Source organism: Pimephales promelas, chromosome 19 (genome assembly GCF_988280905.1).
Source record: "Pimephales promelas chromosome 19, fPimPro1.hap1.1, whole genome shotgun sequence".
Lineage (NCBI taxonomy): Eukaryota > Metazoa > Chordata > Actinopteri > Cypriniformes > Leuciscidae > Pimephales > Pimephales promelas.
This window is the reverse complement of record NC_142787.1, coordinates 23593500-23608407: the sequence shown is the minus strand read 5'-3', so window position 1 is coordinate 23608407 and position 14908 is coordinate 23593500. Positions and strand designations below refer to the sequence as shown.

At 37.5% G+C, this 14908-nt stretch overlaps 2 protein-coding genes across 4 annotated transcripts in view; both read left to right on the top strand.

Moving 5' to 3' along the window:
- Window positions 1–4436, top strand: part of myo5b (myosin VB) — a 48342-nt gene extending 43906 nt beyond the window's left edge. For all 3 annotated transcript variants that reach the window (XM_089124069.1, XM_039693697.2, XM_089124068.1), the window contains 6 exons: window positions 189–278; window positions 963–1113; window positions 1205–1499; window positions 1601–1775; window positions 1879–1959; window positions 2877–4436. In XM_089124069.1, the coding sequence (XP_088980195.1) occupies window positions 189–278; window positions 963–1113; window positions 1205–1499; window positions 1601–1775; window positions 1879–1959; window positions 2877–3029 (945 nt within the window). In that variant the 3' untranslated portion in view covers window positions 3030–4436. The remainder of the gene's footprint in view (window positions 1–188; window positions 279–962; window positions 1114–1204; window positions 1500–1600; window positions 1776–1878; window positions 1960–2876) is intronic.
- Window positions 4437–11884: 7448 nt separating this feature from the next.
- il7r (interleukin 7 receptor) lies at window positions 11885–14578 on the top strand. Its single transcript, XM_039694044.2, has 8 exons — window positions 11885–12085; window positions 12490–12601; window positions 12754–12902; window positions 13100–13242; window positions 13348–13504; window positions 13781–13895; window positions 13968–14040; window positions 14148–14578. Exons 1-8 carry the CDS (start codon window positions 12016–12018, stop codon window positions 14478–14480), a joined length of 1152 nt encoding a protein of 383 aa, XP_039549978.2. The 5' UTR covers window positions 11885–12015; the 3' UTR covers window positions 14481–14578.
- The last annotated feature ends 330 nt before the right edge of the window (window positions 14579–14908 follow it).

The following is a 14908-nucleotide window of genomic DNA, read 5'->3' as shown; positions in this document are numbered from 1 at the left end:
GGTGCATTAAATTGATCATAAGTGGCACACAATATTTTTGTTTTTACTGTTTCTGATCAAATAAAATGCTGGCTTGGTGAGCTTTTTTCAAAAACCTTATACATCTTGCCTACCCCAACTTTTAAATGGTTGTGTATAAGCTCATAATGAGAGGTGGTTTATCATCCCTGTTTTTATTCATTCTCCAGAAAAACAACGATGACTTTGAGATGACCTCTTTCTGGCTGGCAAATACCAGTCGACTCCTGCACTGTCTGAAGCAGTACAGCGGGGACGAGGTGAGATATCACAGGCTTTTTACATTTGTTTTTTTCCTTGCATGTTTGTTTCATTTGTTTATTTTTAGGGATGCACCGAAATATTTGCTGCTTAAAATTATCTGACAAAATGGCATTTTCATTTTTTGCCCGAAAGAGAAAAACCTTCAGTGTTGTTTAGCACTCAGGTTTCACTCTCGCTCCAGCTGTTATCACTGCGTAGTTTGACGAACCGCTCAATATTCCGCTATATTCACGTGCGCTTCGCTTAGTTGCTCATGGCCCATACGAACGCTCCACTCATGTTCATTGGAAAAGCAAAGTTCCCTCAAATAATGTGCTGCCATGAAATTTCTATGTAGTTCAAAACTTGTTTCTGTTTTCAATAGACCTACTGTGCTGTAACATTTTGTGGTATATAGCCATGCTGGTAAAATAACCCTGACCTAAAAAAAAGCTAATTTAAAAATAAGTAAAGTCATAAGTAAAGTCAAGTGCATCCAGAATTTTTGGTTTCGGCCCAGAATTTTCATTACGGTGCATCGTCCGATGAAGATTTCAGCTGCAAATAAGAGCTAGATCCATTTACCAAATTTAAAAAAAATATATAATCACAGATTCTACCATCAAAAGAATGGTTTTAAAGCCCCTGGTGACCTCGTCTGCTAATCTTTGGTTTGATTTTGCTGTTGCTTCCTGTCATAGGCATTTATGACACAGAACAGTCCCAAGCAGAACGAGCACTGCCTGAAGAACTTTGACCTTGCGGAGTATCGGCAGGTTCTGAGTGACCTTTCGATTCAGATTTATCAGCAGCTCATCAGAGTGGCGGAAAACATCATGCAACCCATGATTGGTGGGTACATATAGACACGTTAAAAATTGAAATGATTAGCAGATACTGATATATCATAAGGAGTACATGTTTGCATGTTTGGTTTTGGTAGTGTCTGCAATGCTTGAGAGCGAGAGCATCCCCAGCCTGGCCGGAGTGAAGCCCATGGGCTACAGGAACCGCTCCTCTAGTATGGACTGTGAGAGTGGAGGTCCGGCGGGCTACACGCTGCAGGCTCTGATCAGGCAGCTGGGACAGTTTTACACCACCATGGCGGACCACGGCCTGGACCCTGAGATCGGCCAGCAGATGGTTCGCCAACTCTTCTACTCCATCAATGCAGTGACCCTCAATAACCTACTGCTGCGCAAAGACGTCTGCTCCTGGAGTACCGGCATGCAGCTCAGGTACACATTTGATACTTTCAGGCAAATCCATGGCATAGTTATATCTTCAGGAACGTCTAATGAGTGTATAACGGCCATCTCGTACCCTGGTATTGTTTCAGGTACAACATTAGTCAGTTGGAGGAATGGGTGAGAGGTAAGAATCTGCACCATGGTGGAACTATAGCCACCATGGAACCAGTTATCCAGGCCGCCCAGCTGTTGCAGGTGAAGAAGAAGACCTCCCAAGACGCAGAGGCCATTTGTTCACTCTGTACCGCCCTAAGCTTACAGCAGGTAGACATTAAATATTCATTTAGCATTCGACATTATTAATTGGATTTATTTTTTTTTTTCAATGACTTTTCATGGTCTTAATCTTGCATTTACTTCTCCTCAGATCGTGAAGATTCTGAACTTGTACACGCCACTCAATGAGTTTGAGGAACGAGTCACTGTGTCTTTCATAAGAGACATACAGGTACAATTATGTACACACACTTCCTAGGGTGTACTAGAATTTCAGTAGTTACCAAAAATAATATCCTACCGTCTTAAAAAGGGAGTTTTTTTTTCTTCTTAAAAGTTTAACATAAAAAAAACTAAATGTTTAATTTATTGTAAGGTTTATTTGTTTAATTTAAAATAATTATAGAAATATTATTAATTTTAAAATAAAAAAAAACAATTTACAGTTTCTGTTTTAATCAATTTTTAAATATTATAGCTTGAGAGCTTTTCCCCCTGAAAAATATTATATATATATATATATATATATATATATATATATATATATATACACACACACACACATTTAAAAAAAATGATGTGATGGTAAAGCTGAATTTTCAGTAGCCATTACTCCAGTCTTCAGTGTCACAAGATGCTGCAGTGCTTAAGAAACATTTCTTATTATTGTCAATGTTGAAAACAATTTACTATTTAATTATTTTTGTGAGAAAAAAAAACAATACTGTAGTACTTCTTTCAGGATTCTTTGACCCTGAAAGTTCAAAGTTAAAAAAACAGCATTTATCTGAAATAGAAATCTTTTGCAACATAATAAATGTCTTTACTGTAATTTTCTTTCTTTCTTTTTTTGTTTTTAAATCTCATCTGGTACTTCTGTTTACGCTACAAAATCTGTAAAGATCATATATTTTAGCATACAGTTCATTATTTTATTTTACTTTTTATTCCCCTGCACATTAATTAAAGGCAGCCTGTTTACATTAATACCTCCTCTAGACTTTCTTTTTTTTAATCAAGTGCATTTGATCATTCATCAGAATACAGGTGTTCAAAAGCTTGTATAATAATTATATATATATATATATATATATAATTATTGACCTCTTTATGAGCATTTCTGATTAATATTCTTATTTTCTTCTGCAGAATCGCCTCCAAGATCGGATAGAAATCAACCAACTGCTGGTGGACACAAAGTACACCTTCCCTGTGCTCTTCCCCTACACTCCTTCAGCGCTCACTCTGGAAGCCATACACATCCCTGCCTCCCTCAACCTGGACTTCCTCACGCGGGTCTGACATCTCAATTTCTCCGTCCTGCGGCTTACAGAAATGAGAGGCTCAGGCAGAAATCGCAGATCTGTTAACCCATAAACTAACAACCAAATGTGTGGGATTTACAGTATCGCCATTTAACAACACTTACAGTCTCCCTGACCGACTAACTCTGGTGTTGAGATGCGGTTTCAGTGAGTCACGATGATGAGTGGTGTAAATAAGCTGTCTGTCTTTTGACTTTCCTTCTATAACATTCAATCCGTTTTATTCTGGGCTCCCGGTTAATACAAGCAAGACTATTGTTTGAAGAAAGTTAAAACACTATATTTGGATTGGGATGTGTTTGTCTTTGACTAATTCTTAATAATAATAATTAGTTATTTGACTAATAATGATTAAGTTTACTTTAAATGAAGTAAGGGGGTTTTGGGCTACTGACATGAAACACTACTGCAAGAGGTGCGTTTCCGCACTCGAGTATCTGTATTAGTATGCACTGATTTCTTTGTGTTTTTAACGTAAAAATGTGTTATTTCCCTTGCTTGTGCTGGAGCACAGTCTCACCTCAGAAACATAGGCTCCCACTGAAGCAACACCATGGTTTAATTTTTTTTTTCTAGGAGAACTTTTAAAATCAGCTGCCAAGATTCATCCCCACAACCTCTTACAGAAAGAAGCAGAAGATCTCTGCATTGCAGTGGCTGTTGCCAGTGACCAATCTGGATTAGTCTCTACTGACAGGGACTTTAAAAGCTTTTTTCTTCTCTCCATGTTTTGAAGAATCAGTTGCAGAGACTCAGAGCCTTGAATCGGTTATGTCACAGCATCAAGGAATGGTGCTGATCATGAAAGTGACATTGACAAGTTGAAGTACATGGAGAGCAAAAAACGAATGTGAGGAGAATGAGAGGAGTTTGAGCTGGGATGTTTAATATTTTGTTGAATTAAATATTTCTGTGATTGTTGTTTGTTGGTGGGATCTAGAATGTGCTTGAGGGCATGTGCAAGTATGATGAAACATCTCAAGAGGCGTCATAAAGACTGGGATGGGTTGTTCGGTGTACAGAAAAGACATTCTCAAAAGTACCAGGTTACTTCGTGAAAGCAATTATCTCAATTTACTTGATATATTTGCACAGTTCTTTAAATGATTATGTGCAGTTAAATAGCAATAACCATTCACTGTTTACTTTAAAAGTTAAGAAAAAAACTATTTTATACATTCTCTTTTGCCAACTGACAGGAATAGTGCATCGTGTACTGTACAGGATACTGTACTTTGTTTAAAAGTGATCATCTTTTAGCTCTAGGTTTCAACATTTATACAAAACAGTCAAATAATCATGCATTATGTATCACTTTCTGGATGCATTTTTCTGGATTTAAAGAGTTCTTTCAATGCCAATAAAGTAAGGACTGTACATTTTAGTATTAGTATTCTTGTATTATTATTTTTTTTAAATATATTGGATATTGTTTCTATAAGTTTAACATTAACCATAATTACTTTTCATGGTACTTTTTTGAAGTTGTCTGTTTTTTTTACTGCCCTCTACCGAGTGTAACTTACTTGTAACTTATCTGTAGCAGAAGTCGAATCAAAATAGAGCTATGCAAAATTACGTCTTTATCATAATTCCTGTTCATTTAAACTCCTGATACTTTTAAGTTCGAAATTATGTACATATTTTGCATATAATATCTTTTTTTTTTTGTGACACCCCATTAATAAGTACAATTTCTTTTTGTTCTTTTTGCACGGAACTCTTACGCGAGTCGGAATTCGGTACAACACCTGTTTTAATACAGAAAAGACTCGTGTTTTTCTTTTACACTACGCGAGTTGACGGAGGAAGTGACCGGAAGTGTTCCAGCCTACCACAGACAATTCTATTTCCGTTGTGGTGCAACTAGTCCATTCCACTATTTGTGCGTTCCAGACAGACTCATTAGTCATCACGTCTATGCATAGTGTTGGGGATTTTTCAGTGACAATAATCTTTCTGCGGGTGACTGTTTATGTGAGTGAATCACTTAATCATCTTATTTTGTCATGAATTAAACGGCACTACTGTGGGTTGCTCGTTTGGGACTTGTAACGCTTTTACTTAGAATGAACCGGATAGCTCACCTAAACGGTTGTAGACAGGTGTAACGTTAAGCAAAGACTCAAGACGTAGCTGATATTCCACCGTGGTTTATTATCAACGTCGTCTCACGCTCCTATGGGCATCTCGCAACTCACACCGCTAACAACAACTGCGTTACCAAAAAAGAAATAAAAGCAGTAGAAACGGCTTACACGCATACATGCGCTCACAGCTCGCGCTTCACATGTCGGCTGACCACACTGAGAGCGGAAGTCACAGAGTACATACTATTTTAAAGGCGCAGTACCTTATTCTACTTGTTACAGACTATATATTTTTTGATTAGGCAAAATACAAAAAATCTAGTAAAAACGTTAATCGGCATGAAAAGTAAAGGTGCAGCAAGGTAGGCTAAGTGATTTCTGAATAGTTTTTTAACACTTAAAGGAATAGTTCACTTTGAAATTAATTTTTTGGTATGGTTTAGCTTACCTCAAGGGCATCCAAGATGTAGGTGTCTTTGTTTCCACAGTAGTTTCAATTTTGATATTTTTGGGTCAAACCGTTCTTGTCTGTCAGTCATATAATGCAGGTCTATGGTCACTACCTCAAAGAGAAGTCCAAATTAAACATGATTTAATGACTCGAGCAGTTTGTGTGAGAAATGATATGCTCAACCCTCAAACACAAAGCGCAGGAACGGCTTGTGTCGAGGAAGAATCGAGACATGAAAGTATGCGTCCTTCAGGTCGATCGCTGTAAACCAATCTCGGGGACGGATGCCTTGTGCCTTGGCCTGATGGACCTACAGCAATGCCATAGCGTGCATGGCAGAGGCAGCTTCCCCGGCCGTATGCCTTGTAAGCCTCGTCGAATAGGTCTGACGAAAACCTACAGGCCCGGGAAGGAAGACACGGTGAAGTTAGGGCACAGCTGCATAGCAGCGGACCGCTCCACCGGGGGATATGTGTATCCCTTAGCTGCCCTGCCATCAAGGGTGGTGAGGAAGGAGGAGCCACCGGAACGGTTTCTGCCAGTGAAAGGTGCTGTCCACGTCCCTGTGAGCTCATGCACCTCCGGGAAGAAAGGCACTGGAGTGGGTTGCTGAGAACCAGCATGCACCACCCCGAGATGCCAATCAACCAGGCTCGGGACACGGTGGAGGGTTCCACTCGAGCCCAATCCTGTTGGCAGCGCTTGTCATAGACTATGGCGCTTGTTATTTACCTGCGCTAACGACGTTGCGCAGCTGATGCAAATGATTGCACGCCAATGTGCATTAGCTTGTTTTCACTATTCACTCGAAGTAAATTGGCCTAGCTTGAAGATGTCATATTTAAAAACTATTTAAATAGTTGAAATAAAGTCGTTACTTTTGTTTTTTGCGCACAAAAAGTTTTCTCGTCGTTTGATAAACTTAAGATTGAGCCACTGTAGTCACTTGGACTATTTTAACGATGTCTTTAATAACTTTTCAAGGCCAGCTTCAATCCCTCAAGAAGCCTATGGACTAGTATGCAGGAGTGATCCAGCTCTCAGATTTCATCAAAAATATCTTACGGGGTTGGAACAACATGAGGGTGAGCAAATACTGACAGAATTTTCATTTTTGGGTGAACTAACCCTTTAAGAGCCATCCTTTTAATCTTTTGATCTGTTTATCTCCTTTTCAGTCTCTCTCACTGCTTTTAACTTCCTCGATGGGGTCTTGTGAATGTGGCTGTGCGCTTTTTCCCAGACATATGAGCCTTGTGGTAACGGTTGTAGGATGGCAAGACACGACAGCTTGATCATTTGATGCTCAATCTGTTTGTGGTAATGTTTTCACAGGAAGTCATCACATTTTAACAATGCAAGCTCCTGATAGTATTTCGCATGGAAACAACTTTACATTTTTCAAAAAAAAACAAACAAATTTGGTGGATAAAACATCTTGCAAAAAAAAAAACATGCAGTTGTTCAGCACATCACATTTTATGCAAAGATCTGCTGTAGTCAGTAAAAACTGTATCCATAAAGTGACTTTCTCTTACAGAAAGCTTGCGTGCGCGCGTCACAGTGTGTTGAAGCTTAAATATCCCAACCTCAACCCAAAAGAGGAGGGAGAGACGAGTATAGAGACATTAAAAAATAGCACCCTACGGTAAATAAGCCTTGAACGTAGAATACAGACAACAACTGTATGCAGAGAAACCACCGAGGCTGTTGTTGTGAGATGTTTTTGTGCGATAGGGGCCTACAGCGATAGAGTGTGGTTTCAGAGGGGAGGGGGAAGGGGCTCTCACAATGCAACTCAAAGTGCTCGTCGCATCCCTGCGCACCACGTTATGCTGCTCCAATGATGCCCTCCAACCACGTGGTGACTAAACAACTACTCTAGTTATTGGCACCGACCGATGGAAAAGATGTTGCATTGTTTCTGCGAAAAACACAAATGACTGAGCTAAAACGCGCATGCTTTCCCCCCTTTCCCCACCTTGTTTTCTTGTACTCACATGATTATCGCTGAGCTACGGCGCGTTAACCACAGTCGCCCACGGACGCATTCGAGAGTACTTAACGCTAGCAACCCTGAAACCCTCCTCCCACTGATGCTGTACAATCCTACTCTGTGTGCCTCAAAATCTCTTCACAACATGGGACTTTTCTGTCTTCGCACAACTTCTTGCCATCTATCTAAATTCTGATAGTTTCCTAATGACTAAATGTCAGTAACGTTAAGTTCAAAAGTTCAGTTAAACAAATGTTGTTTTTGTTGTTGTTGTAAGTTGGTTTCAAACACCTATAGTTAAATTAGAATGTTTTTACGTAAATTTAACCAAAAGTGACAATAAGTGTCCTTTATATTATATCTTTCAGTGTTTGCACTGAAGTAAACTGGTGACAAATGACCTACATGTATGTTAAGACGAGCAGATCAGATTACCATGTTGATAACCCAAGAAAGCACAAGTTTTCTGCCAGATTTTAGACAGCATGCTGATTTCTTTTAGGATTATCAAGGTTGCCACACCACATCCATTTATGTGGTTACTCGACGGGTCAAAAACCAAATTATCAGCAATGATCAGTTGTAAAGACCTTTCACTGCTTTTTGCCAGTGTTTACCAGATAGAAAGTAACACGTGTAGAGGCATACTGTGAAGTTCTAGTATTGCTCATGCAGTCCTGCGATTGTAGCACAGATTTGCACAAGTCCTTGGATTTTTTTTTTTCTTTTACTTGGAAATTCTTAATGTATCACAACAAAATGAATCATTGTACTCTGTAGATACAGGGAATATGTAGATATACAGATGAGTAACCACAATCTCTCCACAACAGTAACACGTATAGACAACACTCCACTGTAAAAAAATAAAACCGTAATTTTTACGGTAAAAAAAACGGCAGCTGTGGTTGCTAGAACTTTACCGTCAAACGGTACGGTAGCAACGTTATTCGTTTTACCTACTTTACTTCGAATTTACAGTAATAAACCGCATTACATCAGTTATGATGTTAGTTTACCAATCTATTGTAGTATTGATATTTGTTTCGCACCATTGTAATACACTGACAACCAACAATCATCACAGCTGTGATGAGTCACATGATCAATCACAGCTCGTCATAAAAAGCTCCACACTGTCATTCACTCAAACATTAAACACCACCATGGTAACACACATGGCAATAAAAAAAAAATGTAATACACATTAATTTAACAACATTAAATGTAACAAAACCCTAATACATAACTGATTAAAAAAACTATGAGGAAACAGTTATTTCAATAAAAATAAATAAAATGTGAAGTGTCACACAGGAAATTATGGGAATGTCAATTAACGTTTTTTCACTATAAATTATACAATGAGTTGTTCTTTTTCAATTTCCGGAACTGTAAATAACGGTATTTTACAGTAAAACTACATTAAGATCTATCACAGTTATTTACCGTAGCTATATAGTACGGAAACTTTCTGTTAACCAATTAAAGGTTTTGCTCTGTAGCATTTTTACCGTTAAAATCACGATTATTTTTTACAAAAAGGATGAAATATTGTTGTGTATCCTCAAGACTTTTAATTCATGTCATCAGAATCATTCATTGGGTCATGCAAATGTCAGCAGCTTTTAAATTGTCATAATGTTTCTAAAATGCACACAGTAAAAATGCTGGTTTGGATCAAATATTGACAAACCAGTAATTGGGTTAACATTTTAAACAACATTTTTAACCCAAAGTTTTTCCATATTTTACCCAAAATTGGGTTAAAACAACCCAGCATGTTTTAGAGTGCAGTATCTACAGTAGTTTAATGGCATGATTCATTTACATGACCTTTAATATTGAAAGTCGGTTTGATTTATTAGACATTAATCCAGTCTTGTCTGTGACTTGTTCACTTTGTTTACAGGACAGGTAGCAGCTCAGCGTCAGACTGATGATGTGCTGGCCTCATTTTTACATGAACTCATTTGCTTGAGGCGACAGGAAGTGGGTTGTAATAGGTTACCACTTGTTTTTGTTTTTCAGATTTAAGGTACATGCTGAGAGGACTTTTTCATTTAATATCTAGCTGCACTTCTTGCAAATAATATGTAAGCAAAGCCTGATAATTTGGCAAAACAGTCTTTGTTGATATATCTATAATATTTATATACGTTTTATATTTTTTTATCTTGATATTTTCGTAAAGTTACTTCAAATGTTTAAAATAATAATAATTATTATATTATTATTATTATTAAAAAAAACAATTTTTAGACTTTTTCATTCTTTAAACTATATAAAATGTAATCCCTGATATCTGCTAGTTGGATAAATAAATATTACAGTGTTTTGTTGCGTGTCATTTTGTAACAAGGAATTAAACAAATATTTACTAGATCTCCATTTTTCAGGCATCAGATTCATTCCAACTACAAAAATGTTTGCAACGTAGTTTTGTTACAGTCAAAACCACAACCTGCTCTGGTCTGCCATTGTCTGACCTAAATAAAGTGCTGACTATTCTTCTGCACGATGCAAAACTTAACGTCTACATACCAGCTGTGACGTATTACAATGGTAGTCAATGTATCCTTTAAAACTCATTATTGATCACAAAAATGACACATGTAAACGTTTCTTTCCTTGAAAAAAACTCTTCATGCCTTAAAATACCTTGAATGTAAATGGTGCGTTCAAGTGCTATGGAAAATATGATATTTAACATTTGTGAACTGGTATTTACCAGTGTGTTGCGTTCAAGTGGTTTTGTTGTCGTAATGTGGTAAAAAGATGGAGATCCAGACCTGTTATTTAACTAAAACTATTTTAGATTGCTTAAGTCATCAGCTACATCAAGAAAATTATTAATCAAAACTCAAACGGTGAATAATTGTATATTTTCTAGATCATGACTAGTAGTAGTACATATTTTTACCATTCACGACTCGAAAAGGTCAAAGGTTATCTCATCTCGGCAACTCGTGCATCAAAATATTCTACGAGCTGCCCAATGGAAAATACCACATGAGAGGGTGTTCATGTGCATTTTCCACGTTGGCTTTTGGTATTTACCATAATTACCATAACATATGAACGCACCGTAACTACACCCTTGCCTCATAGAATACGCGGAAGCCATGAATATGCCAATTGGCCCCGCCTCCACTCACTCACCAGCTTAGAGATCCACTCCTTGATGATCTCATGTTGTGTTTGTAAATTTGCATTGAAATAACAAAAAAAGTTTGTTTTTTTTCACTGCAGTTTTAAGGAGAAAATACTCAGCAATGCTGTTGCCTTATGAATTTGCACATGGTTTGTCCTAATGCATATTAAAAACACCACATATAAACATCGAAAGACTTTAACAATGAGTCAATACATCATCAATCTTTCTTCCAAAATGTGTTTTTATTTTACCCTGATTTACTATGGTAAGCCTATGATAAGAGTTTATGGGATGGTGGAAAATTACGTACATGCCTCACTTGCCCGTGCATGTCTTGTCATATTCATAAATAGGGAAAAGTTGCTCCAGCTACTTGTATGGTGTGGGAGTGGCTCTCTTAAAGGGATACTCCACCCAAAAATTTAAATTCTGTCATCATTTACTCACCCTCAAGTTGTTTCAAACCTGTATGAGTTTCTTTCTTCTGTTGAACACAAATGAAGATATTTTGAAGAACGATTGGAGCAAAACAGTTGTTTGGCACCATTGACTTCATTGAAAAAAAAAAAAATACTATGAAAGTCAATGGTGCCAAAGTTCCAATCTGTCTTCAAAACATCTTGCTCTGTGTTCAGCAGAAGAAAGAAACTCATACAGGTTTGCAACAACTTGAGGGTGAGTAAATGATGACATAATTAAATTTTTGGGTGGAGTATATCCCTTTAACAGAGTTCATCATGGCATTATTGTGAAGGGTAATTTTACTATATTATGGAATTAGTGGCGGCTTAATATCATTTCCATCGAAACAGGTTATATATCTTATAAGTTATCTGAGTTGTAGGATAACCATATTCATCCACACAGTCATGCAGAGCCGAGCCACAACCAAAAAAAATGCATGGTGTTATTTACCGCTAGAGGGCCAGTTGACACAATTTTCAAATTTCAATTTTAATGTCTTTTGATATTTAAGTTACTTGAAACATTGGACTGTGACATTTTCTAATTATTATTTTCAGAGCAGTTCCACTTCCAACACATGTAATGCTCTCTACATGTCTCTTTCAGTCACATGTGAGAGATATCCTGTTCTCTCTCTCTCTCACTCTCTCACTCTCTGTCTCTCTACGACTCTGTCTCTCTCTCTTCCTCTCTCATCTGAAAGTACCACTGAGAGACGAGCTGTGAGCTGTCACTTGTCAGTAAATGTGTGAGTAATGAATACGCGTCGCTTGTGTGATCTATGTCTGCACTGCTGGATGAGAGATGACGGGTGTTTTACGGATGCTGTTTGTTGTTTTCTGTCCTTTAATTCTGTCTGAGAGTGGAGATGATGGTAAGTGATTTGAGATTGTATATAGAAACTGAGAATGTACGAACTGAAAATTCAGAGATTATTATTACTTTCACTTTTTTATTGATCATTTTGGGGAAAGTTACTTCCTACTAATTATTACATTTTATAAAAAAAAAATCAGTTAAATGTAGTAATGCATTACACCCAACGCTGGTTCTGAATGGGAGCTATTATTACAAGCAGTTTAGTCTTCAGTCAAATCACCGCCAAGTACTCCAGCTTTATGTGTGTAAATGTAGCTAGATTGTGTTGCGGTTTTTTTATGTCTTTGGGGGAAAATTTATATGTGAAAAGTTTTTTTAAGGTAGTTTTCATTGAAGCACACTAACAAGGGTGATTATAAAAACGTTGGTTTATGTTTTTCTCCTCTCGATACATTTTAGACTGGTCTGAGAAAGAAGTGACCTGCACATCCACTTTGACCTTAAAACAGAGTAACCTCACCTGTTCGCTAAATGATGAACCCAATGAGGAGGTCAAATTTGCAACACTCTGGTATTTCATTAGACACTTTACTATAAATGGGTGTGGAATATATGTCAGAAACTGAATATTTAAAAAACGCTTTTGTACCTTGTTTTAATGTAATGTTTGGTCTAAACTATGATGTTGAACTGGACTTTTTTTTCTTTTTCTTTTCTGTTTAGCAAAATAATGGAAATAACAACTTGTACAAATACTACTCCAGGACCACAAGACTTTACTTTTGAGAATTTGATCATACTTAATAATTACAAGCTCAAAGTACACACAAGAGAATGGGTTATTGAAAAAGACATCAACCTGAACAAAATTGGCAAGTCTGTTTATCTATCTATCTATCCATCTATCTATCTATCTATCTATCTATCTATCTATCTATCTATCTATCTATCTATCTATCTATCTATCTATCTATCTATCTATCTATCTATCTATCTATCTATCTATCTATCTATCTATCTACCTATCTACCTATCTACCTATCTATCTAATCCGCCTTTGTCCTTGCAGTCAAAATCTCAGCTCCCAGAATAACGCTGGCCACTTACACGGAAGACACAAAGGACGTTTCCATTGGGTTTGAACACAGCCATGATTATGTTATCAATCCTGAATTTCAAGTGGAAATCTGGGGGGACAAACTAGCAAACAAGGTGTTTTTCCCAACAATTTGTTTGTTAAACTGGACCTTTCTTAAAAATTAAGATGGAATCATTTCGAGTTCATTTAACAAATAAACACCCTTTCTTTATTTACAGCCCATCAGGCATACTACTGAATATAGGAGCTTAAATATCCACAGGGACAGATTTGGTGGAGATGGTGTTTACTATACACGTGTCAGAGCAAAACCTATCGGCTATTTTGGTGGCGACTGGAGTGAATGGAGTTCGACTGCCAATTTCACTATAAAAAGTGAGTGGACCATTGATTAAATGTCAGTTATATGAGAGGTTATGTGAACTAGGCCAATAGGGTGATGAATGAATGCTGTATACTAAACACCAAGGAGGACTTAATCTGAAGGAGCAAGAACCCTTGTTGGGCTTTTTACGCACATTATTGGGTAGGCGAAGAATCAAATAGCTTTGGGATTGAGAAAATATGGAAAAACACATTTTAATCATTATTCATCCTGTCTAATTCATTTTGATGATGTAAATGATGACACGTGTTCTACATTTATTGAAGCAAACAGTACTGACCTTCTAAACGTCACTTCACTATCATCACTTCAAATCACCATCGGCTTCTCTGTCTCTCTGGTGCTCATCATCAGTTTGGGGGCCTTGTTGTGGAGAACGCAGTGAGTGTTTTTATTTTAGAAATGTATTTTTTTAACTGTACCAAAGTATTAAAGGCTAAAATTCTCACCCAGTATAAAAGACTACATCACACCAAACATCCCGCACCCGAAGGCAACTCTTGCACAAATGCACAGGGCAAGAGAGGTAATTCACTTTGTCCTGTGTATTATTGCTTCTCTTGACATTCTGCAAGATTAAACAACAAGAATGTCCCACAATGTCCTCATGCAGAATGTTTTTTGCATTTTCAGGGTCTTGCTTTCACTTTCAGTCCTGAGATATTCAGCGATGTCTTCATACACCGTGTGGATTACGTTGATGAAAAACCATCTGCTCTGGAGATTGAGGACGGTCTGGATGAATGCTGCTACAGCCTAACCAGTTCCTTGAGTACATCGAGTGAAATGGACATGAATGATGAACCGCTTCTAAGAGAGCAGTCCCACCTGAAAATAAGATTGTTAGATGAATCAGATTTGTCAAAAGGAAGAGAAAACAGTGGCCATCAGGGTGAAACGGCCCCTCAACGAGAATGCAAAGATGAAGCCTATGTCACTATGTCCAGCCTCTTCAACACAAAATGAACAATTCTAGTTTACTGGTTATTTTAGTAGATGAAGTTATTCTGCGTACACAAAACGTTGTAAGTGATGCATTTAAAAGCCAATAAGCCTGTTATGTATAACGAGACGCTTTCACGTGTCAAAGATGTGTCCGGTTTGTAGCTCTGGGCTAACCATGTTTGTACATATCGTAGCAGTCATCCACAAGTTTCATTTTCAACCAAGCATCACGCACAGCTGTGGTCTCCATTGTGGTAGCCTATTTCCTTCTGAATGTTTCAGAAACACAGGCATTAAAGGTATAGTTCACTTTGAAATGAATTTTTGATATGTTTTAGCTTACCTCAAATGCATCCAAGATGTAGGTGTCTTTGTTTCCACAGCATTTTCAATTTTGACATTTTTTGGTCAAACTGTTGTTGTCTGTCAGTCATACACTGGACGTTAAG